This window comes from Eschrichtius robustus, chromosome 1, assembly GCF_028021215.1.
Source record: "Eschrichtius robustus isolate mEscRob2 chromosome 1, mEscRob2.pri, whole genome shotgun sequence".
In the NCBI taxonomy this organism is placed as follows: domain Eukaryota; kingdom Metazoa; phylum Chordata; class Mammalia; order Artiodactyla; family Eschrichtiidae; genus Eschrichtius; species Eschrichtius robustus.
Window position 1 is genome coordinate 48682260 of NC_090824.1, and position 23637 is coordinate 48705896.

General features: G+C 37.3%; 1 protein-coding gene across 2 annotated transcripts in view; it reads right to left on the minus strand.

Moving 5' to 3' along the window:
• Positions 1–23637, minus strand: part of FRMD6 (FERM domain containing 6) — a 78755-nt gene that overhangs the window by 23660 nt on the left and 31458 nt on the right. Inside the window, exons 2-5 of one of the 2 annotated variants that reach the window (XM_068545514.1) lie at positions 10889–11135; positions 5150–5240; positions 2143–2222; positions 1066–1142 (exon numbers count right to left, since the gene is read on the minus strand). In XM_068545514.1, the coding sequence (XP_068401615.1) occupies positions 1066–1142; positions 2143–2222; positions 5150–5240; positions 10889–10987 (347 nt within the window). In that variant the 5' untranslated portion in view covers positions 10988–11135. Of the gene's footprint in view, positions 1–1065; positions 1143–2118; positions 2223–5149; positions 5241–10888; positions 11136–23637 lie in introns of both variants that reach the window. The other variant, XM_068545511.1, reaches the window with a different exon arrangement.

Genomic DNA, 23637 nt, shown 5'->3' on the forward strand with positions numbered 1-23637 from the left:
GGGGAAAAGGGCAGAAGTGTGGATTAAACATTCATTAGTCCCAGGGGGCTAATTAGTGGCTAAATAATATATTTTCCTTCTTTCCAGCCCATTCCATTCCAATTAAGTAAACTGAGTAAAAGTTTTATATAAACTGAGAATAACTAGAAAAGTTTCTCTGCTTTAAAAACATTCTTTACGGGCTAATATTTTTTACTTTTTAATTTGCATGTGGCAGTAACATAGATATTAAGAGCAAATCTCAGATACAACTCATTAGCCACATGTATCTTTGTCCCTTTTATGTGGGGTTTCTCAAAATTTAAAAATAAATAAGTAAAGCACAGAGTTCACATTTCTAGTATTTTCTATCAGCCAACAAAATCACCTCAAAGTCTTCCAGCACTGAATCCTCCTATACAAATAATAAACTGAGCTTCTAAACTGGGGAATTCTGAGTCTGTATCATGAGCACAGTATTATTCATGCATCTGCCTCCAGAAAAAGAATCAATTACCTGCCCTTGCCAAACTGCATCTAAGATTCACACAGGATACCTCCACTGGGCGTAATCTTAGCTTTAAAGCTACTGCCAAGAACAGAAGCAAGACCCCAAAAGTGAAAAGAAAACCAGGCTATATAAACACCCATGCATTTTTATAGGACAGAGTTCCTGCTGCTGTTCCACTCCCCACACCACCACCAGAAAAGAATATAATCCGTTAACCAACTTTCCACTTTACACAAGAGTGCTAGCTCTTTCTTAAAGGAAATATCTTTTTGGTGACTGATTTGTTATTGAAAATGTGGAGTAGAGAAAATGTGAGCTGATGAGATTGTTAACATTTTCACTGATAGTCTAACATTATCACTCATTCATTCAACACATGTTTATTGAGTGTCTACTGTACCTCTGTTTTAGGGACTGAAGAATACATGCGTGCGTAAAAATATTTTTTAAAAATCCCTGCTCTTTTATATTCTAGCAGGTGGAGACAAACAATAAACACAAGTACTTTATCTGATATGTTAGAGGATGAGTACTGTAGAAAAATAAAGGTTCGGAATTTCTCCCTGTCCTCATACCTGATCAATCGACCATTTTCCACATAGTACTGCACGCGGAAGTGGATGATCATAGGGGGTCCAAACTGGTCAATACCCTAAACAAAGACATGCGTAAAAATCAGGCTGTTTTTAGTTACTTCAAAAGTGGGTTTCAAAAACAACAAATACCATTATTTACAAGTTACTTTTTAAACACTGAAAGGTTTGATCTACTTCTAATGAGTAGGGGCTTGCAGTGGGTAGACAGTTGTCTCAGTTGTCCTAGATGGATACCAGGTTTATGCGAAAACGGGAAGTTTTATAACTATATCTGATACTCATTCACTGTAATGCCAATGACAACATACGGGAAGATAAAAATAAATGCCAGTGGAAATTTCTAGCTGAGATCCAGCTCCTCTCTCAGCTCTGTCCCCTGTGGTGACCATTTGCTCCTCATTACAATGTTCTGTTCGTCTGACATTCCACATACCAAATGCTAACATGCTGTTTGTTTATTTAGACATTCACGTTCCTTACTTTGTAGTTGGCTTTGAAGTAGCCTTCCAGTTTACTCCAAGAATTCTTAAATACAAATTGGAGGATTGAGGATTAGACACTGGGGATTATTACTGATTTGCGAGGAGGTGATCTTGAAAACACTAGGTAAATTCCCAGTGAATGCTCCCCTATGCAAATGGAAGGCACCGGTTCAATAAAGTAACAAAATATCAAATGAAAGGATAGTAAAAGTGGATTTTAAAATGACTAATAATTTCTAGACCATCAGTTTTGACAACTAACGTGGCCAAAGAACAGGAACAAATACTTTTTCCATGCTTTTCATTTCAAAACATTATCCCAAGATTACTAAAAAGTTATTATCCAATATTATTTTAGCAGATATTCAAAATCTATTGCTACATGCTATAAGCTATTAACACTTCACTAATGGGATATTTTAGAACTTATAATTCATTTCCCTTTCCCAATCTTTACTGTATAAAGTGTTAAGATATTTTTCTAATGTATAATAATTAAAATAAACCTTTTAAAAAATCAAAAGAATTTTGCTCATAAATGTAATCTCACCCAAGTGACTTCGTATTGTCGTACCTTGCTGGCCTCTTTCTTCCATTCTTTTGGACAATACTTATAAAGCTTTTGTGACAACTCCATATACACATGTTCATTATCTGCACATTAAAAAAAAAGGAGACAAGGTGATAAAGGATAGATTTTTTTAAAAGAAAAGAAATGGGTTTTTCAAAAAAGCCTCAAGATTTGTGAAAGTACCCTGAATTCACATATTACCAAGAAAACTCAACAGGATATTAAAAGATAAAAGGTTCTGTGGGATAGACATTAATGACAATCTTTATGAATTATTTTGCTTTTGCAATACAGAACACGTCTCATTAAAAATATGTTAACATTTAGAAGAAATATTAGATTCCAACTCTTACTTTTACTTAGTTTCTGGGGTCGTTATAACTTACAGTTTAACTTCCAACACTGTGGGTGTTACTCGGTTTTAGAAAAACATGCTCTTGTTTGGCTCACAGAGGACTCATCTCATAAGTGCAAAGTAATGAAACAGGGCAGAAACACCGCCTTAATTCTATGTAAGAAATTAGAAAACATTGATGAGAACCAACCGATTCCCAAGTGAGGAGCCTGACCCATGTGTTTTATGAAGAATAGTCTTTAAGACCCATGTGCTTTGTGAAGAGAAGTCTTTTAGACTATTCCTTCTCTGTCTCCTCCGCATAAAACAGCATGAAGAAATGATAAAGCATTACTCGCACTGCCTTTGGAATTGACCTTGTGGGAAGAGGAGAAGAATCTTATGCAAAACAAGAATGAATGCCAAAATATTTCTTCAAGGGAATGATGTTCTTAAGATGAACAGAAAATAAGACTGCTAAAAAACCCATGTAAAAATGATCTAAACATGTGAAAACAAGCTGGTAAAAAATGTAAAAATTTTCCGATTTCCCAAATGGACTCTTTTAAAGAGAGAGATATTTCATATGAAAAGCCTTCCTATCTTGTACAGTTTTCAATCTTTTTTTAAAAAAGCTCCTTCATTTTCCTCTAACCATCACTATGGGGGCATGCTCTTGGAAAGCCCTGGATACAAATGTACTCATTCTGGAAGAGAAGTGTGTCTCTTTGACTACTCCAAGGATAACACACTTGACCACGCTGTCACTCATGACTGAATATTGGAGTTTGACTGGAAAAGCGTCATAAGAGAACAGGAAGGGTAAGGCCACTTTTTGTCTATGAATGGCATATTAAGTCAACCAGTTTGGATGAAACTGGTAAGGAAGAGGTCCCCAAAACAAGAGGACGCTACTAAAATCCACTTATCACGTCAACTAAAACTATCTCCCATCTCTCTTATGTTACCAATTAAACATGAAATGGACAAGATCAGACAACCTTCCTGTTGAATCTGATTTGTGTTTGGCTTGAGTTCCTGTCTGAAGAAGCAACATAATGAATAGAACAGACTGTTCACCATAATGGCACATACATATTTTTTTAAACTATCACTGTGTCTCTACCATCTGACAGTTTGACCAGAGCTTTGTACTTTAGGAATTCTCAAGCACACATCAATCCTGGAAACAGGTGGAACAGTGATTTCCATTTGACCTGAGAGAAAGCTGAAATGGAGAGAAGGCAAGGGATATGTCTAAAGCCACACAGCTAGCTATTGGTAGAACCAAAATCAGAACCAGGTCATCTGATTCCTGCTCCAATGTTTTTTTGCCATCCTGCAATCTCTCTTTTAAAAAGGACATCTGAAAAACTCTTATTTTGAAACCTAAGGAAGCTGTAAACTGGTTTTATGAGATTGACTTGTTCAACAACAAAGATCAACAGTCTGGCTGTAGCTGTAGTAAGAAGAATTAACTCTGAGTACAAAATAAAAGTAAGGTTATTAGAATCTGTAGGGCATCTTATACCCCCAGACCCTTCCTTGAAAGAATGACTGAGGTGTATACTAATACAAGGATAGAGCTGAGCATTTGTGTTTTTATTGCTTTCACTACCACAGGAAGAAACTGAAGAGCAAATGGTTGGTTCCTCACTTCCTGCTCCATGCTCCCTGGCCTCTCCAGAGCTGTCTTTTTAGACAACTGAAAACTGCTCACATTTTGGAGCTGAACTTGTTGATCAGTTGATCATGATATACTTTCCAACGTGGCAGACCTAAGCATTTTATGGTACTAACCAGATTCTCAAGATATCATAAGCCTTTAAATTGAAACCAATTCCAGTAGTAGAAAATAATTCATATCCAAATATAAAATATAGATAAATTTCACAAAAAAAGGTCTCCTTGGAAAACTGAGCAAAGATTTGAAAGGTTTTTGGCATCTAGAAGACTAACTTTGAGAAATCTTAAAATATGATTTGAAAGAAGAACGTTTTAAGGAATGGCTGCACTTAAACCCTGGGAACTTAACTCTAACTAAGGTGTTATTGGCAGAGAAAGCTTATATGGAGCCCTTTGCTTGAAAATCTTTTCCACATAAAGTATACAGAAGAAACTGATCCCATATCTCCAAGTCATGTGTTCTGACTGGAAAAAAGAGAAGGGGTAAGGAAGGAAAAACAGAAAATAAGAGTAAATTAATAGATCACTTTGTTATACTATATATTCAACAGCAAGAGAACTTGAATAGAGGAAAGTCAGTTTTATTATGTCTAAATGTCTTCTAATGTTAAAAATTATAAAACAAGTTAAATTACAAAAACATCCAATTTCCTACTAGCGCCAGCTGCTCCCTGAGTGCAAAGAAACAAAAATCAAGCTTAGTTCATTAAAACATAAAAGAGCAAACACATAAAACCCAGACTCCTAAAGAGGAACCAGTTTTTAAGTTCAAACCATAATAAATTCATGACCTAAAATTTTAAACTTGTAAGAAATACAGAACAGTACTCATATTAAAATATGAGTACTAGATTAAAAATCATGATCAGTTTATGGGTATTTTGACAATCGTAATTACATAACAATATGCTCAATTTAAGTTACAGCTATGAAATGTCATTTCCTCAGGGACAGCTGGCTAACTCCATCAGAGATGGGATTGAGACTTACTTTGTATAACACTGAGTCCAAAGAGGTGACAGTCCTTTAGCCTGAGTAGGTCACACACCTGGACCAGCAACTGGTGACACAGAATTTTAACCTATAGGAAAAAAGACAAAGACAAACACACATTTGAGATAACAATTCAGCCAAGTCCAGACAGTGAGCCACAATCAGGCAATGTAATGCATCCCAAATACATGCCTTGAAGGGACAAGCTGACACTAAGCTAAACAACAGTTGGTTTATGGAAATCACTTTAATCTGCAGCTGTGTTTCAATAATGATCACAATTCAAATTTCTACAACCTGGTAATAAAGTACCACTGCAATCTTGTACAAGACTCATAAATCTTAGGATACATGGACAAGGCCTTACTCTATAGATATGGTGCATGATAAATATGTATTTCAGAAGGAACCCCAAGTAGCCTAATCAGATTATCAAAATTATTAATTTGGCAAGTATCTTTACAAGGAATGTTTTCTTCTTGATGGTCTAAACAAAACGCTCACATACTGCACAATGAGTGAATATCTAGCTTTTATTTACTTTAATAATAACTTGTATTGACACATCTTGTAAGTACCTAAACCAGGTTCTTTTTCTGAGTCCTAGTATAACTTAAACATAATAAAACCATATTAATTTGGAACTCTGGGGTTAAGTTATTCTGAAAAGTCACATGTTGAACGATAACAGTCTTTAAAACATATAGTTCTAATGACTTTCCAAATGTTTAATGAAGTGTTTTGGGAGACAGTAATTCTAATGAGTCTGCCTTGTTGAATTCAGAACCACTAAAGCTTATTAGTGTTAGGATTGACACTAAGAGACCACATGGGTCAATTTCTTCATCTGATAGAAGTAGAAAAGAAAACCCAGACAGCTTGCAGTCATGTAGCTAGTAGCGGCAGAGGCAGCAACTCACACCTTTGCTCATTTGTGTATTACAATATTTTTGTATGTGTATATTAATAAAATATGTGCAACATGACAGTTTAGCATTCTAGGTACATATATTATGTGGCATTTCCCCTCGTATTTGTAATATTAACTTGCAACTTCTTTCTTCAACAATGATGACAGTTACAGTTTTAATGATTACAAATTCTAAATTAGTTAACTCTGAATTAATGACTTATCATACCTTAATCTGTAACTCAGACTCAGAAAATAAAAACATATTGAGATCTCTTGACAACTGAAAGCCAAACAATTCAAAATGGTGACAATGTCAACTGGAGTAAGAAAAATAAGTTTACAGCTCTTTTCCACATTCACTATTAAATGGCAAATAATCTGAAGTACCTTATCCACTAGAAAGTGCAGAAAGTATTTATGTAAGGCCAGAGAGTACCACTTAGGCTGTTTTAGAAGTTACAGGAACTCAGTGAAGCTGGGACAGTGTCTTATTTTATATTCAGGATATACAGCAGGCACTCAGTAAATGTCTGATGAACGAAAACCAGGGATCTGATTTTCCCGTGGGCTCCTCACCTTCCTTCTGTTCCATGACTACAGACTACTCTCTGACCCACTAAGCAGATCATTGAGTAATGTGCCACGTAAGAATTTAGGGAAAATGTATCAATACAAATCCACCAACACCACTGGGGGAATACATTTGCCAATAGGAAATCAGTATCATCTTCATTCACTAAAAAGACTTTGGATTTGAGTTCTGTATTACTGTAATTCCACTTTACAAATAAGCTTAAATAAAGGAAATGATAAAGTAATGGAAAAAGTGTCTAATGTTAAATAAAACTGAATTAGATACTACAAATTTGAGACTTCAGGTGTCATACAGTCTAGGACTTCTCTAATCTTTAGTTTTGACTGTATTTTAAAATGTCATGGGACTTCCCTGGTGGTGCAGTGGTTAAGAATCCGCCTGCCTATGCAGGGGACATGGGTTCGAGCCCTGGTCCGGGAAGATCCCACATGCCGCAGAGCAACTAAGCCCGTGTGCCACAACTACTGAGCCTATGCTCTAGAGGCCGTGAGCCACAACTACTGAGCCCACGTGCCACAACTACTGAAGCCCGCATGCCTAGAGCCCGTGCTCCACAACAAGAGAAGCCCGCACACCACAATGAAGAGTAGCCCCTGCTCGATGCAACTAGAAAAAACCTGCACACAGCAACGAAGACCCAACGCAGCCAAAAATAAATAAATTAATTAATTTAAAAAAAAATGTCATATACAAAGCATTCTGGGTAAAACGTGGTAAAACGTTAAAAGAAAAATTCCAAACCACACAGTGTATGCAAAATGAACTATGTTGTAACTTTGTGTAACTGCTGTTCAAATAATGCTGTGCATTTCCTCCACACATCCTATACAATTATTATTGTCCCCCTAGTTTAAATCAAGTATTTGGAGCCTAACTGATAAAGCTCTTTAACAACTATTAAGGAAATAACAATGTTCTTGTTTAAAAACTGTAATTAAGTAAGGCTGTGGCTCTGAAGGCTTACCTGCTGTGAAAACAAGCTTGAGTTTTTTGCATTTGCATATTATGAGTCTTTAAGGCTACATTTTAGCTGATTGTGAAATTTTTCGAGTTCTTTAATCTTCAGGAGCAATGGGAACTTTAAAAAATGCCATAGAGTATGAGGTATTAAGAATAAGAAGGAAAGCATTATCTAAAAATATACTCTATATGGAACTTTCTAATAAAAACAGCATTTGATTCTCAATGTCAATGGTTTGTTATTGAGCAAGAATGTTTAAAATATGCTCCAGAAAAAGAACTGTTCACTCTTGTCTCAGTGAAGAGGTGTAACCTCTTACCCATAATTTATATCACTCAAAAATTTTGTGGCTCCTACATTTACCATCATTTGATTTCCAAAAGTTTCCAAGTTCCCATATTTATTATCTGATGATTAAAATCATTTAGAACAGTCCCTATTAGTCCAACTCATGGAGAATTAAAAATGACCAAAACACTAAATGTACCCCACATGCAGAAAGGCAACATTCCATCAGCTACATTTGTCAGGGAACAAACTTTCTTTGTTTAAAAAAATGTTTAGAAATGATTTAAAAAATGAGACCATTAATGAAATAGTTTTTGTTACAGTTAATTTGTTCTACCACAACTCTACAAATATCAGCTGCTATTTTCCAAAGACAAAAACAACACTTTGTAGAACACGACAGGCCTTTGGCAGCCCTGAGTTGGCTTTCTAGCAAGGAGGGGCCTCCATACTACTTAGCCCAGTTCCTCCTCCTCCGTCCTTTGGTCCAACAGCTTGCTTGCTAATGAGGAGTCGGGACATGGCAGGGCCGTCTATGGACCCTGGAATAAGAACAGGTCTACGTGGGATTCAGACTCCACAGCTGAGTTTCATTAACAGTGAGCACACAGCTCAAAGAAATGAAAACAAGTGCTACTCTATTAAGTGCTCATTCACTGAGCAATTCCCAGGTACCAGGCACTGCAATAAGCATTTATGCATGTTATGTCTTTATATCCTCACAATGTCCCTGTGAGGAGAGTAAGATTATCTCCACTTTGTAGAAGAGGAAACCGAAGCAAAAAAACTAACTTGCCCAAGGTTGCAGAGTAAATTGTGAAGCACAGATTTCCACCTACATCCCCGCGTCCTACCCTAGACTTACTAGATCAGCATCTCCAAGGAGTGGAGTCCAATAGTCTGGGTATTTAACAAGCTCTCCAGGTAATTCTGATGGACATCAAGTTGTAAAATCACTGATCTACAGGAACGAATGGACTGGCTATCTGACAGTCTGTTCTCTGTAATTATCTTCCTCAGCTAAGATTTTAGTACAAATTAATTTCTTAGAATATTATAGTCAGCTCCTAGTATTCCTCATGAAGTCAGATTAGTCTTCCTTCTAACTTACCTGAGGTCAGTAAGGTTTTGTCCCATATCCTGTGTATGTGTATACACACACATGAACACATGTATACACATTCCACCAGGTGAAAAGACAGAAATGGAACGGAGAGAAGTTTCTTAAGTGCTTATGCTTATATTTATGTATATTTTAAAAATGTAGTTGATATCTTTTTTATATAACTGTATAAAAGAACTCAAACAGCATATTCATGTATACATGTAAATTATACTTTGATATAGTCTGACAGTGCCCATACTGACAAAGAGAGGTAATGTTGCCAAAAATAACAGCCTATCACTTCACAAAACCAAAACAACTTCAGGTACGCTGAGTAGAAATGTAGCTAATCAACAGAAATTCTGCCTAACAGATTGATAAAGTTCATTCAACAGGCAGGTTTGATGCTCAGACAATTCCTGTGAGCAAAAACAAGGTTACACTAGTAAATCAAGAAACCGTGGTGACTGACAGAATAAAACCAAAATAATTATGGTAATAAGCAGAACCTTTTCCTATTTAAACTTTTAATGGAGCTATTTAAATGTCATATAGCTTCATTATAACATTTAGAAATATTCTTTTATACAGCAATTGGGTTAAAAATATAGTCGCATATAGCAAAGAAAACTAATTCAAGGCATGCGCTAAGGCAATTTTTTCCTTAATTCCATCAGAATACAATCAGTGAAAGAAAGAATATGAAAGTTGATAATAGGGAGAGGGGTTGAAAAATGCTAGGCATGACTGTGGTTACATAAAACTGTTTGGCAGTCTCTACCAAAGCTAAACATATGTTTACTTCATGATTCACAATCCACTGTCAGGTATAAGCTCAGAAATGTATACATATGTGCATATACATAAAACGTTCCAAATTGTTTCATTTGTAACAGCCCCAAACTTAAAATAACCCAATATCCATCAATAATAGTAGGAAAAGAAACTGGGCATATTCATATAATGAAATATTATACAATAATGAAAAAGGAATTACTGTCACATGTGATAGAATGGATGACTTTCACAGGCCAAATGCTGAGTACATAAAATATACCCAGATATAAAAGTGAGCATATCACATAATTTTAGCTGCATGAAGTTCAGAAACAAGAAAAGTACTCCATGGTGATAGAGGTGGGAATAGTTATTACCCTTGGGTGGAGATTACTGACTAGGAGGGATCACAAAAGATCTTTCTGGGGTACTAGAAATCTACTATATCTCAAGCTGGATGATGGTTACATGGATGTATACACTTGTAAAAATTCACTGAGCTGCTCACTTAAGATTCCTATACTTCGCTGTAAGTAAATTATAAGCCAACTTTAAAAGTAAAAAATAAAAAAAAGTATCATATTCCTCAATGTCCAGGTTAACTAAAAGAGTTAACTCCAACTCATGAACCATAAGCAACAGTTTAGTACTCAAATACACAGCCTATTCTTGAAATTGGCTAGACTTAGGCTACAGGTTACTATTAAAACAATGATCAAGCGCATGTTAAAAAGCTAGCAATTGTGTATTACCATTTCATGTGTGTAGGTTGACAACTCAAACGTATTTAAAAAGCAAACTCAGATATCCATAAAAATTATATTTCAATAAGGGTTTAAAAATAGCAGTGTTCATTTTTCTATAATATAATAACCAAAATTCTCTTATTTTACCAGACAAGAGGATGCTGAAAGCAGCTGAACTTAAGCCATAATTCAAAGTTTATACCTGTGTAGACCACTTTAATACCCCAATTCTCCCACATTATTAATGGTCTCATTCTGTAATGATTTCATCCTTAGCCAAGTCATAATTTGAATGTGGTCACTGGTGGAAAACATCATCATTTACACATTTCTAAAGTGGGATCTACTCACATTTATGATGATGTTCAGAGATTCATCGTTGGGAAGGAAAATACACACACTCCGGCGGTCTTGCATGACTCTGTTGTTATGGAAGTTCAGTTTGTTCATTGTGTTGTGGGCTCTCTAGGGATCAGGGCTGGGCTCCGAGTCCTCGGCAATTCCTCTGGTTCCGAGCACTCCAAAGCCAAACTCTGCTCCTCATCACACGCCCTACAGAAGAAGCATCATGACGTTCGACTACGTGGGTTTCATAGAGCTGTAACAAAAGCCCAGAAGGAGGCTGTGAATAAAGGCGGTAAGGCTGGTGAGGAGAGAGAGGAGGAGAGGAGCAGCAGCACGGCTAGTCTTGTTGGCGCAGGTACAGCACGTCTCACGGTGAGGGCTCCCTCGCTTAATCAATGAGAATGCACAGAAACGTACTCTGTGCTTTGCCCGCTATCAAGTGTTTTAAAACTTTCAGGGACTTCCCTGGGGGTCCAGTGGTAAAGAATCCGCCTTCCGATGCAGGGGACGCGGGTTCAATCCCTGGTCAGGGAACTAAGATCCCATACGCCGCAGGGCAACTAAGCTCGCGCGCCACAACTACTGAACTCACACGCCTCAACGAGAGAGCCCATGTACCGCAAACTACAGAGCCCACGCGCCCTGGAGCCGGCATGCCTCAACTACAGAGCCCACGCACCCTGGAGCCGGCGTGCCACAGCTAGAGAGAGAAAACCCGCAGGACACAACTAGAGAGAAGGCTGAGCGCCATAATGAAAGACCCCAAATGTCTCAATGAAGATCCCGTGTGCCGCAACTAAGACCCAACGCAACCAAAAAAATATATAAGGAAAATAAATAAATAAAATAACTATTAAAAAAAAAACTTTTATTCACAGTCATGAATTAAACACAAACCCTCTACATTTAAGGCAGTACTGTGTGCTACAGGGCTCACAGAAGCAGAAGCCTGCCTTTGAGAAGTTTCCAGCCTCACATGGGAGAAAATGAAGGGTTCTGGAATAAACAAACAAAATGACAAAACTGCAACAACAACAAAATTATCAATCTCTTTCTTTTTTTCTTCCATTACAATCAAACTCAAATAAATGTCCTGGCTCTTACATTATATTCCTTCTTCAACCACTGAGGTCTGGCTTCCACTTCCTTCTCTTCACCAGCATGGCTTTGCTACAGGAAGCCAGTGATCTCCAGACCATCAGGAGAATCCATAGGATTCATTTTGATTGATCTCTCTATGTACAACACTTACCGAGGTTGTTAAGCCCTCCTTACAACTTTTTTCTTCCTGAGTTTTTACGGTGCTGCTCTCTCTTCTGATTCTCTAACTTGACAATGCAAACTTAATTTTTCTATATGTTATTTCACCAACCAGTTAATACATAGAAATAACATGACTGTATAAACTATATTTGTATACCATGGATTTTGGATACCTCTCATATGTAATCAGTTTATCAAACCATGTCATTTTATTTTTTAACTTCTCTCAGATTTTCAGTGTATACAATTTTGTTCGCAAGTAATGAAGACTTTATCTCCAATTTTCAATAATCACACTTTTATTTCTGCTTCATGTCTCATTGCATTGGCAAGACCTTGAAGAATAATTTTAAAACAATGGTGGATATTTCCTATTTTTAATGAATGTGTCTAGCATTTCATATATTATTGCTAATATAACACGATTCAACCAAGGTATGTTAAGACTATTTGTCTGTGAAACCATTAGTAATTATTTATACTGTTCCTTTCCAGCTACATTTGTAGGATATGTAGGAATTTCCAGGCAGAAAGTATTACCATACAGTTTTAATAGAAGAGCTATTATCACTGCTGACATAAATCAAAGCATACATGAGGCTTATTTGCTTAAGGTTCAATGTCCATCTGTTATCAGCAGGAAGACGGGACAGAACATATTCTTAGATGGCACCATGAGTAAATATAAACTAGTATTTCTTTTTAAGCTATGAATGAAATACCATCCACAAGGGAGCTACTCAAACTAAGTAAAAACATATACAGTAAGTATTTCCTTATTAGGAAGGTGACCAAAAGCCCCTTAGGAGTATTCTGCTTTTCTTAAAGCATAATAGCAATTGTTTCACATTAGGTTGGAGCCAGTACATCACCCTACAGGGTCACCAGAGGTCAGTGCTATAGTTCTCTCCAGTATGGGATGGTTAGCCCACATGTTCTATGACCACACACTAACTGCACTCCAAATCCAATCGTCCATCTGCAGAACGCACACTTTTAGTTTAACAGTTCCGATGCACCAATTGAAGGACCAGTGTCGGCTGCATCAGAATCACCTAGGTGTTTGTAATAAATACAGAATCCTGAGCACAGTGACATTGCTACTGACTCATAATCTCCGGGGTCAGGGCCCAGGAATCTTAATCTTTTAAACAAGCTCCCCAAGTATTTCTGATATGCAGTCACATATGGAAACAACACTTTAGCTAACAGAAAGAAGTTGCTGAGCAGAGGGTTGGATATAACACCTTCATAGAAGACACTGGGAAAATATCTTGAGGTACAGAATTAGGGATAAGCAACATATGTGAAATATAGCACAGAGCATCACTATAACTAAAAAAGAAAAAGTCCTCAACATTTTCAAAGGTATGAATTCCTAAATCAGGTCAAATTTGTGTACTCAGAATATTTTCCTAAAAAATGTAACTAGGTGAGGAAACAGGATATCCTGTATACCCTCTCTTAGCAATTCAGAAAGCACTGAAGGCTCTGAGAAGTCCTAAGGGCAACTTCTTAAATTTAACTTAATAATTCTCAAACTTACTTGGGCTCAGAATATTTCCCCCCTCCCACCAAGAAAAATCTATTAAGGTCCTGTAGAATAATATTCTCAGGCACCTGAGAAATACAGTTCTGAAACAATTTCATTGTCAAATATTATATTTCATGGCAAAATTTTTCCCTATGAATTGATATATTCCAACATTTAGGCCTCTTCTCTGACATTAAAATCTTTTCAAGAAATTATAAGCTATGATTAAATGTAACTTGTTTAAATTCAAACCCTTAAATGATATTAATCTCAGTATAATTATTCAAATCTACACTTCAAGTTGAGTTACTCGTATAATTTTCCATTTCTAATTAAACTAATTAAAGGGGGATAATTCTACTGACCTAATTTCTAGAATTTAAAAAATAAACTAGGGAAAAATACCTTCTGAGTTTTGGGATATTTCCAGAGCCTCATTAAAATAATTTTAAAATTTCATGGACATGATTTTTATTTACTAGTTTGTTTATGGTTCAGATAGTGCAGTATTAAAAAAAAAAGACTAGAAGAGGATTATTGAAGAAAATTTAATAAAAGCAGAGTCTTTAAGAAGCGGCGCTGCTTCATTGCTGCGTTTTCTGCTTTGAGGATAGCAAACTAGAAAAGCCCTGAAAGAGAGATAGTATTAAGATTTTACTTTACCCAGGCCTGCATTAAAGCTGATTAAAAGGTTCCACTGAAATAGCAAACTACCCACATCTCTAATGTGCTTCAGTATAAGATTTAATCTTAAATTGGAGAGTCCTGGGGGAAAGAATTCGACTAAATTTAAACCAATTTTAATCGTAGAATTTAGCCTCTGAGCCATTGGCTACTTATTCTGTATCCTAAGCTAAATCCCGACTCAGTCCCAGGAGGGCACATTTCCTACTCCAGGGCAGCCCTTGTCTGTTCAATCATCTTGGGATAGATTATCTATGAAGAACAAACCATGTTATAGTACCATATTTCCCAGACAACAACAAAACAGCTTAGATACTGATCAAACCCCATCCTGCCAGCTTTACAGACACCCAACTTACAAATAAAATGTTAAGCTATAAGATTTCCCCACTTGAATTTTAAACCCACATTATTGTAAATTCCTTACTTCCTGATAAGCCCCACTGGTTACAAAGTTACTTCATTTCTTTTAAGAATCAGGAAGCTACCGCCTAGTATGGACATTCAATATTGATTTTCATTTTTTAGAAATTATTGGATGTAGCCTTTAAAACTGGGTCACCCTGGAATAAAAGTATGGGCTTTAGTTCATTATAATGTATCAATGCTGGTTCATTACAAATGTTCCACACTCATGTAAGAGGTTAACAACAGGGAAAGTGGGTACCTGTCGGGTATAGACGAACTCTGTGCTATCTTTGTAACTCCTGTATATCTAAACGTATTCTAAAGTTAAAAAGTTTATTAAAAAAAAAACCCTAGGTCACCAGAAACTTCCTACCCATACAATATGTATAGTCTCACTTTGAATGGAGGCAAAGGAGGATTCTCAATTCTGAGATTGTCGCCCTAAAAAAAGTGAACAGGTGGTTAATTTGATAAGAAAATTACTATAATGCAAGCATGGCTAATAGGCATATTTCAACAGTCAATAAGGTATCTCTATTACCTAACAAAAATAAGGCAAACATTATCTTGAAAAACTGGATTGCAGACAGCCCTATCTTTTAATTTAATCACTACACATTAATGAAACTCAAGTTATACACACAGCACTGTAGTATTTACTTGGTGAAAAGCAGAACACAAAAGCAATAGAAGATGTGCCCCTATACCCATGAATTCACCATCTAGTTAGGGATATAACAGGGCCAAGACGCTTAGATGATGACATTGTCCCTGCTTCCCAAGAGCACACAGACTCCAATGGGCATTTCTTATGAAAAGACATAACAGATGACAGCATTAGGTATACGAATACTGTAGCTAAGATCATTTTGGAAAAAAAGGACATGGTCTTTTAATGAATGGTATCCTAAAAGTGATACCAAAATGCCTTTGGTAAAATTAGTTGGCTTGTTGTTGTTGTTCACTTATTCATTCATTCATTCAGCATATATGCATTAAACACCTACTATGTGTCACGTGTTGTTGTAAGTGCTGAGTATACAGCAATGAACAAAACAAATATTCCACTCTAATGGAGAAAGACAATATAACGTAGATGGTGACATGTACTATGAAGAAAAATAAACCCAGAGTAGGTGAGAGAGTTGGTGAAGATAACGTGGTAGTGTGGACTGCTATTTCATACACGGTAACTAGGGGAAGCATCTCTGACAAGTTGATGTTTTAGCAGATACCAGAACTAAGAGAGGGATGTAATTTATTCCCTCCCTCCCTTCCTCCTTTCCTTATTTCCTTTCATCCATCCATCCATCCCAGGGAAGAGTTTTCCAAGTAGAGGGACAGTAAATGCCAAGGCTCACTTACTCTTCAGAAAAGGTAAAATAATAGCACTAATTATAGCTAACATTTACTTACTATGTGCCAAGTGCTGATGTTTAGTACTTATGGTATATTAAAGAAAACTGAAAACTCTTTGCCATGCTTCCCATGGAGAGGCGGGATCTGTTTCCCCTTCTCTTGAATCTGAGCTGGTCCTGGACTAGTTCATGCTCCGTTAAAGTTCCGCCTCATGGATGACTCAGTAACTTGTAGTTGTTATTTTTCTTGTCAATCTCCTCTATTCAGATCTTCTTAGAGCAGGGTCACTAGCTATGTGTGTATGTGTGTGTGAGAGTGTGTGTGTGTATTTTAATCTCCAATGGCAGGCACATAGTACATGCTCATTAAAAGTGGGTTGTTTGGCTTACTACACACATGTCCTTGGACAAGGAAGATTATACAGCAGGGTTTCTTAACCTTGGCACTATTGACATTATGGAGCCAAATACTCATTGTAGTGAGGGGCTGTCCTGTGCATTACAGGATGTTCAGCAGCATCTCTAGTCTCTACTCACTAAATGTAGGGAGAATCCCCCCACCCCCCAGTTGTGACAACACAAAATATCACCAGACATTGCCAAATGTCAACTTGTGCGCAAAATCACCCATTGCTGAGAACCAATTGTTGAGAACAAGTTTCCTTATTGAGTCACTATGGGCTACTTTTACCGTCCAGCTATTTTTTTAAGTAGTAGTATAATTCTTACCAGATAAACATTTTCCAACTAAAAGTTGGAACTAAGTTTGCAACTTAGTTTGCAACTAAGTTCCAAACTCAGAAATCTGGATTGAACCTTGAAGTCAAATTTTTCAACATCTTGAATGTCTAATGGCCTCTAGCTTCAGAACCACTTTGAAGTTTAGCCTTCTTGAAACTTCAATTTTTTTTTTTTTAAACTTCAATTTTTAATGGAGTATATTGCCAAACTTCTCATGTAAGTAGACTTCCATTATTACCAGGTACTTGTTGCTGGCGAGTCCTATATTTTGATCCCAGTATCTAGAAATATAAAAACTGACCTGGAAACAAGTGATACCTGATTTTCAATTTGTCTGTATGCTCTCTGTATTACGAGAATATTTTCTTTCTTAAGTAAGAGTCATTTGCTTACAAGGTTCATTTTGGATCCACAGAATTATTCTCCTCATATAATTTTAAGAGTAAGTACAGCTTCCCTGGTGGCACAGTGGTTAAAAATCCGCCTGCCAATGCAGGGGACACGGGTTCGATCCCTGGCCCAGGAAAATCCCACATGCCGCGGAGCAACTAAGCCCGTGTGTCACAACTACTGAGCCTGCACTCTAGAGTCCGTGAGCCATAACTACTGAGCCCGCGTGCCACAACTACTGAATCCTGCATGCCTAGAGCCCGTGCTCTGTAACAAGAGAAGCCACGACAATGAGAATCCCGCGCACCGCGATGAAGAGTGGCCCCCCACTCGCTGCAACTAGAGAAAGCCCGCACGCAGCAACGAAGACCCAACACAGCCAAAAATTTTAAAAAAATAAATAAATATATTTTTTAAAAAAAAGAGTAAGTAAATTGAACATTTTATGGCCTCTTTTGCAGTTACTGTTTTATCTAAAAAAGAAAGTAGCTGACATCTATCAGCTATCTGGAGCCAAACCCTCTGGAAAGAACATCAGACTCTTTTGTTTCTCTCTTTCCCACCTCTAACCATTGTTCTAGTAGATAAAGGAGGGACTGAAAAGCTGAAGATCACCTCCCATACGGTTGAACATCAGATGTTTAGAGACAATATGGACAGAATACTGATTAGGAAGATAGACTTAACCTCCCCAATCAGACAAACCTGAATCCTACCTAGATTCTACAATAAGAGCTGTATGAACTCGGGCAAGGAATCTAATCTGTGAGCCTGACTCTTCATCTGTAAAATACGTACTACTGGCCTACTAGGATTATTGGTCAGATTAAATGAGACAATGGACATAAAGTACTAGATATCAGGTTGTTGGGGGAATGCTCGTTAAATAACAGTCATGAGTTGCCAGCTCATGAGAAGACACATCTACAACTGATTGACAAAAATACATATCACCTAGAGATCTAGAGTTTAGAGCCAGAGGCAGCATCAGGGCTAAACTTTGGATGTCTATTTGGGGTGGAGAAGTTAAGTCTACTGTTGGTTGTAAATAGGACAGCTGTATTATATAAGGTGGTAATTCCTCTGAAATTTTACGTATTGAAAAAGAGAAAGTATGTATGAGTGTATAGGTTCAAATGTGTGTGCTTGTTGACCAAAGGATGGAATGTAAAAAAACATCTGTTTTCATCTGCTTGGTACCATTTCTCCACTGGGGAGTGTCCCTCTCCCATCCCAGATATTTCTAGTGGAGCTATCAATCACAGTGTATACTCTACTCTGGAAGGGTAGGGATGTGACTCAAGGCTGGCCAAACAGGGTACGTCATCTTCAGTCACAGTGCTTGGTCTAAAGGAAGAACATAGAACTCAAGCAAGGCCAGAATTCCTCCATAAAAAAGTATACAAATGGAGAGGGCTGCTCCTCTCTGGATTGCTATTTGTGAGAATGATATGAGCCTGGAGCTGCTGGCAATCATCTTTACATGGTAAGAACTTTCGTGAAGAAGGAAGACATCACAGATGAAAGAGAAGCTCAGAAAGCATCCTCGTTACATCATTTGAGCTGCTACAACCAGCTGTGTCTGAAGCCAGAAACTACCCCTAGGAATTTCCATATGTGAGTGAATAAATTATTCATTCTCTTCAGCTAATTCTGCCACTTGCAACTGAATGAGTCTTTCTGAATACAGCCCATCCAAACAAGCTGATATACTGCTTGATACATTCATTCATTAATTCACTGAATGCCTACTATCACTGGCTACCCACATCAATATTTACTTGAAAAAAGCATTGCCCTAAGTTTTAAAGCTTTTCTTGATTCTAAAACAAAGGAGAATATTCTCTATGATGAATATTCACCATTAGCAGAGAAGACCTGAGAGGCAGGAAAAAAATCTGAGTAGATGAAAAGTTTAGGTGGTTGAGTTGCTGGTCAGATACCATCATTCTCTAAGATCATTACATACAGCAAGTGATTTATGGGTATAATGCATAAATTCATTCAAGGCAAACAAAGTATACAGGGCAGTTAATTCATAACAGTAAATTTCAGCAACAAGAGAATATCTCATCTGGAATACTAATTTGTGGGTGAATAATCCTCTCTTATTAAAGACCACTATGTGTTTTTACAGAATTGTGCTGAATATGCTTTTATTACGTTTTCCACTTATAATAAGTTACAGTAGCTGCAAAAAAATGCTTTTTCTGCAAACAAAATAGCTAGAAAGCATCGTTGATATATAATTTCGGAATTGGTCAGTTTATAGTATAGTTGTAGCAATTTTGCAAAAATTGGTAAGGGGAAAATCATTAAGCTAATTACCAAATGCAATCTAGTATGGACCTTAACCTGACTGTAACATTATTACACTACACACACTACATAAGTAGCTGTGTATGTCACTTGAAATGCAGTTATTATAATATATAGTTATTGTATGAAAAGTTTGCAGATATGTAAATATATGTAAATATGTAAGTATACATATATATTTTACATAAATAGCATATGTATGTAAATATGTACATATAATACAAGTGATAACTACACGTGAAATGTAGCTATTGAATCAACGGAAAGTTTAAGTTAGGAAAGAGGCAATATAATGTGCTGCTTAAGCTTGGACTCTGGAGCCTGACTGCTCTGATTTGGATGCCAGCTCCGACACCTGCCACTTGGATGCCCTTGGGCAAGTCTCTTCACTTCCTTCTGTCCATTTTTCTCACCTCTGAAATGGAATTGTTGGGAAGATTATTAATTGGGTTACTCATTTACTACTAGGTAATGTTACTGACTTCCTATCATGGAAAGCAAGTGGAGGAACTGCTTTTTGGTAATATGTGTTGGTTCTAATCTATCTATTCTGTCATTAATCATATCTTGAGTTTTGCAAGACATAGTATTTTTCTCCTGTTAGTAGCTAATTATTTCATTTTTGTATTTAACCAATGAGATTTGCTGCACCTTGAGGCTGGGAATGGAAAGAACCTTCCAATTAAAGTGGACTTGAACTGGTGCCAAGTAATGTTTATCATACTCTAATGAATAAAATTATATGGCTAGTCCTTGGCTATAGACAAGGGAGAATATAAGAAAGATAGGCAAGGAAGCTTTGTATTGCAATAAGGAGAAAAATGAGTGAAATGGATGTACTCATAAGCTGTAGTTAGCATTGTAAATCACTGTGACCAACATGACTCTAGTAGGAAGCCTAAAAATGTTCATACCTTTTGACCCAGTAAGCCAACCTTGGGAAATGTATAAGAAGGAAATAATTCAAACAGAGCACCACACTTTTGATCAAATGTACTTAAGGAACCATTATCCATCAGAGTAAAAACCGGAAAAAGAAAATCTAAATAGTCTAACAACAGCAATGGATTAGTGAATTATTTTATATCAAAAATAACATCAATAATAAAAAACACCATTTACTGAGCACATTCCCCCCAAATCACAAATACCCACTACAGGCAAAAATTACCCTGTTTCACTATATGTTTTTCGAACAGAACTTGCAGGAATAAAGAAGTAAAGAAAGCCTCTAAATCTAAGAGGTAGGGAGAAAAAAAAGAAAGAAAAAGATTGCAAGTATTCTGTTAGTCCGTGAACAATCATAAGCCAACTGGCATTTGAGTCCTGTAACACTTTGTTAAAGTTTACTACTTTTTTTTAAAGAAATTCACGTTCTTTTATTTATTTATTTATTTATTTATGTCTGTGTTGAGTCTTCGTTTCTGTGCGAGGGCTTTCTCTAGTTGCGGCAAGTGGGGACCACTCTTCATCGCGGTGCGCGGGCCTCTCACCATCGCGGCCTCTCTTGTTGCGGAGCACAGGCTCCAGACGCGCAGCCTCAGTAATTGTGGCTCACGGGCCCAGTTGCTCCGTGGCATGTGGGATCTTCCCAGACCAGGGCTCGAACCCGTGTCCCCTGCATTGGCAGGCAGATTCTCAACCACTGCACCACCAGGGAAGCCCAAAGTTTACTACTTTTTGTCTCTCATACCATTTCTAAATTCTGGCCCTTAGAGACCTTATAATCTCTCTGAAGAGCTGAAATTAACAGTAGAAACAATAGAAAGTAATACAATTGTATTTTAAGTTAAATGCTAAACTGCGCGGTAACATAATGGTTGTGGGATTTGAGAAAAGACTGAGACCTGAGCGGAGTGCAGCATTCAGGCCAATTTCATGGAGGGAAAGGAATGACTTGTATGCGGTTGGGAGAAGAAGGAAGAACTGCAAGGGTGGAAAGCGACACAGTTAAGGCCCCGGGAGGGGAGGCAGGAGAGAGGCCTGCGCACCCCCCGCCCCAGCAAAGGCCAGATGGATGACATCAGGTCTTGGAGCTCCCCTGCATCTTAAGGCACTTTCTTCAGTACCCTGAGAGGCTTCTGGCTCATTAGGACATCATACAGTGGGTCGTTTTTTTCAAAGGTGTGTTCTAAGTTAATGCAACCAATCACCTCCTCTAGCTCTGGCAATGGTTTTTGCACACTGTGGTATTCTGACTCCCAGACCTTTGAATTTTCCCCTTCTTTGACATTATTTTCTATGACCATACTCACTTTATTCACTCAATTATAGAGGCAAAGCAAAGGGTAATGATAACAGTGATACCTGGGGAAATAAAACCACCACTTTTTTTTTTTTAAACGCTTGAGGTTAAAAACATATTTCTGCAAAGCACCATTCTGGTATACTCTCCCTAAACAGAACAGTTATAAGCATAATTCTTTTAATCAACAATTACAATGGCTTCCCTCCTGAAGTTCATAAAAGAAGTAATGGGAATCTTTAGAGTTATTTTAAATATTTCAAAAAGTCTAATAAAATTGGCATATGTACCCATGGTGATATCTCAAGGGAAGTTAAAAGAGCATTCACTTAAGTAACTTTAATGTCATTTTTAAGTGCTTATTTTCATAGCACAATTAGTTTTACCTGCCAGATTAAAAAAGTGAAAACAAATGACTTAAATTTATTTTGATAGACAATTTTTCCAAATCTAAAGCCAAGGAAGGTGGGAGAGAAGGATAACAAGTGATCCTCAATGGTTGAAAGGTTGGGATAGATTTAGTTGCTATATATACATTTAAAAAATAACCTTAGTAAGGAAAAAAAACCCCTTCCTTCTGTCTAGTCTATCATTCTAGTGGCTTTCTCCCCTGCCATACCTCCTCATTGTGTTCTCACTTGGATTTCTAAATGTTCTGTCTTTTCTCATTGTTTAAATCTACCACCCCCGCAATGCTGCCAGGGTGACCTCATTAAACTGTACATCCGATCTTGCATATCACACCCCAGCTCACATTCTTCAGGGCTACAGCACCTCCACAGGATAGCATCTGAACTCTGAGGCACAGCAATCTTTCACCATCAGGTCCCCTCCTTCCTCAGTGTGGCCATTCTCCAACTCACGTTTTATATATTAATGAAATTCTTTTCTTTATGGTTCCCTGAACAAGTCTTGGCTCTCATATTTCCATGCTTTTGACCATGGTGTTTCCTCTGCCTATAATATCCTCCCTTGCCTATTATTCCACCCACCTCCAAAAGAACAAAAGCAAAGAATCTTCATTCTCCCTGGAAAACTCAAGACACTGGTCTGTGAAGCACGTCTCCACATCAGTAGGCAGCTGAGGGGTGTTTCTCCTACACTTTTATCACCTTTGTACTTGTTGGCAAGTCTGTCTCCCCAAAGAGCACTGGAAGCTCCTCAAGGATAGGCTCTGCCAGCATCTCTATGTTTCTAATGCCTGGAGTAGTACTGGGTCTATAACAGGCACCCAGTAAGGTATGTTGACTAAATTATTTAGAAAGTCACCCGAAATGTGAATGAATTCCCTAAAAATTAAGATTAAAATTAGGTTCTTTAAGAAGCACTCCCCTCACCCCAGCAATGGGAGTCAGTATTGGTCACAGCTTCCTGAATATTTTCTGTATGTTAATTATAGGTGAAAGAGGGCACCTTTTTTCTTGTCTTTAAATTTAGTGGACAAACGTAATGTCAATACTGTCAACAAAGTACAGTTTTTAGGAAGGTCTCCATGTGTATCAGGTTAAGCCAACTTTCTCCATGTGTATCAGGTTAAGCAAACATATATAAAGATACATTCGTTGGGATGCACTAAGTTGCAAGTACCCAAGATATCCAAATTGAACTTGGACTCTGAAGCCACATTGCCTGGGTTGGACTCTTTGACTATTTACTAGCTGTATGACCTTGGACAAGTCCCTTCACCTCGCTACATCTCAGCTTCCATATCTTTAGAATGGAAATAATAACTGTATCTACTTTAAAGGGAGTTATAAGGCATATGGTAGACACTATATAAGTGTTAACTACTGATAGTTAAACTAGTTAAATG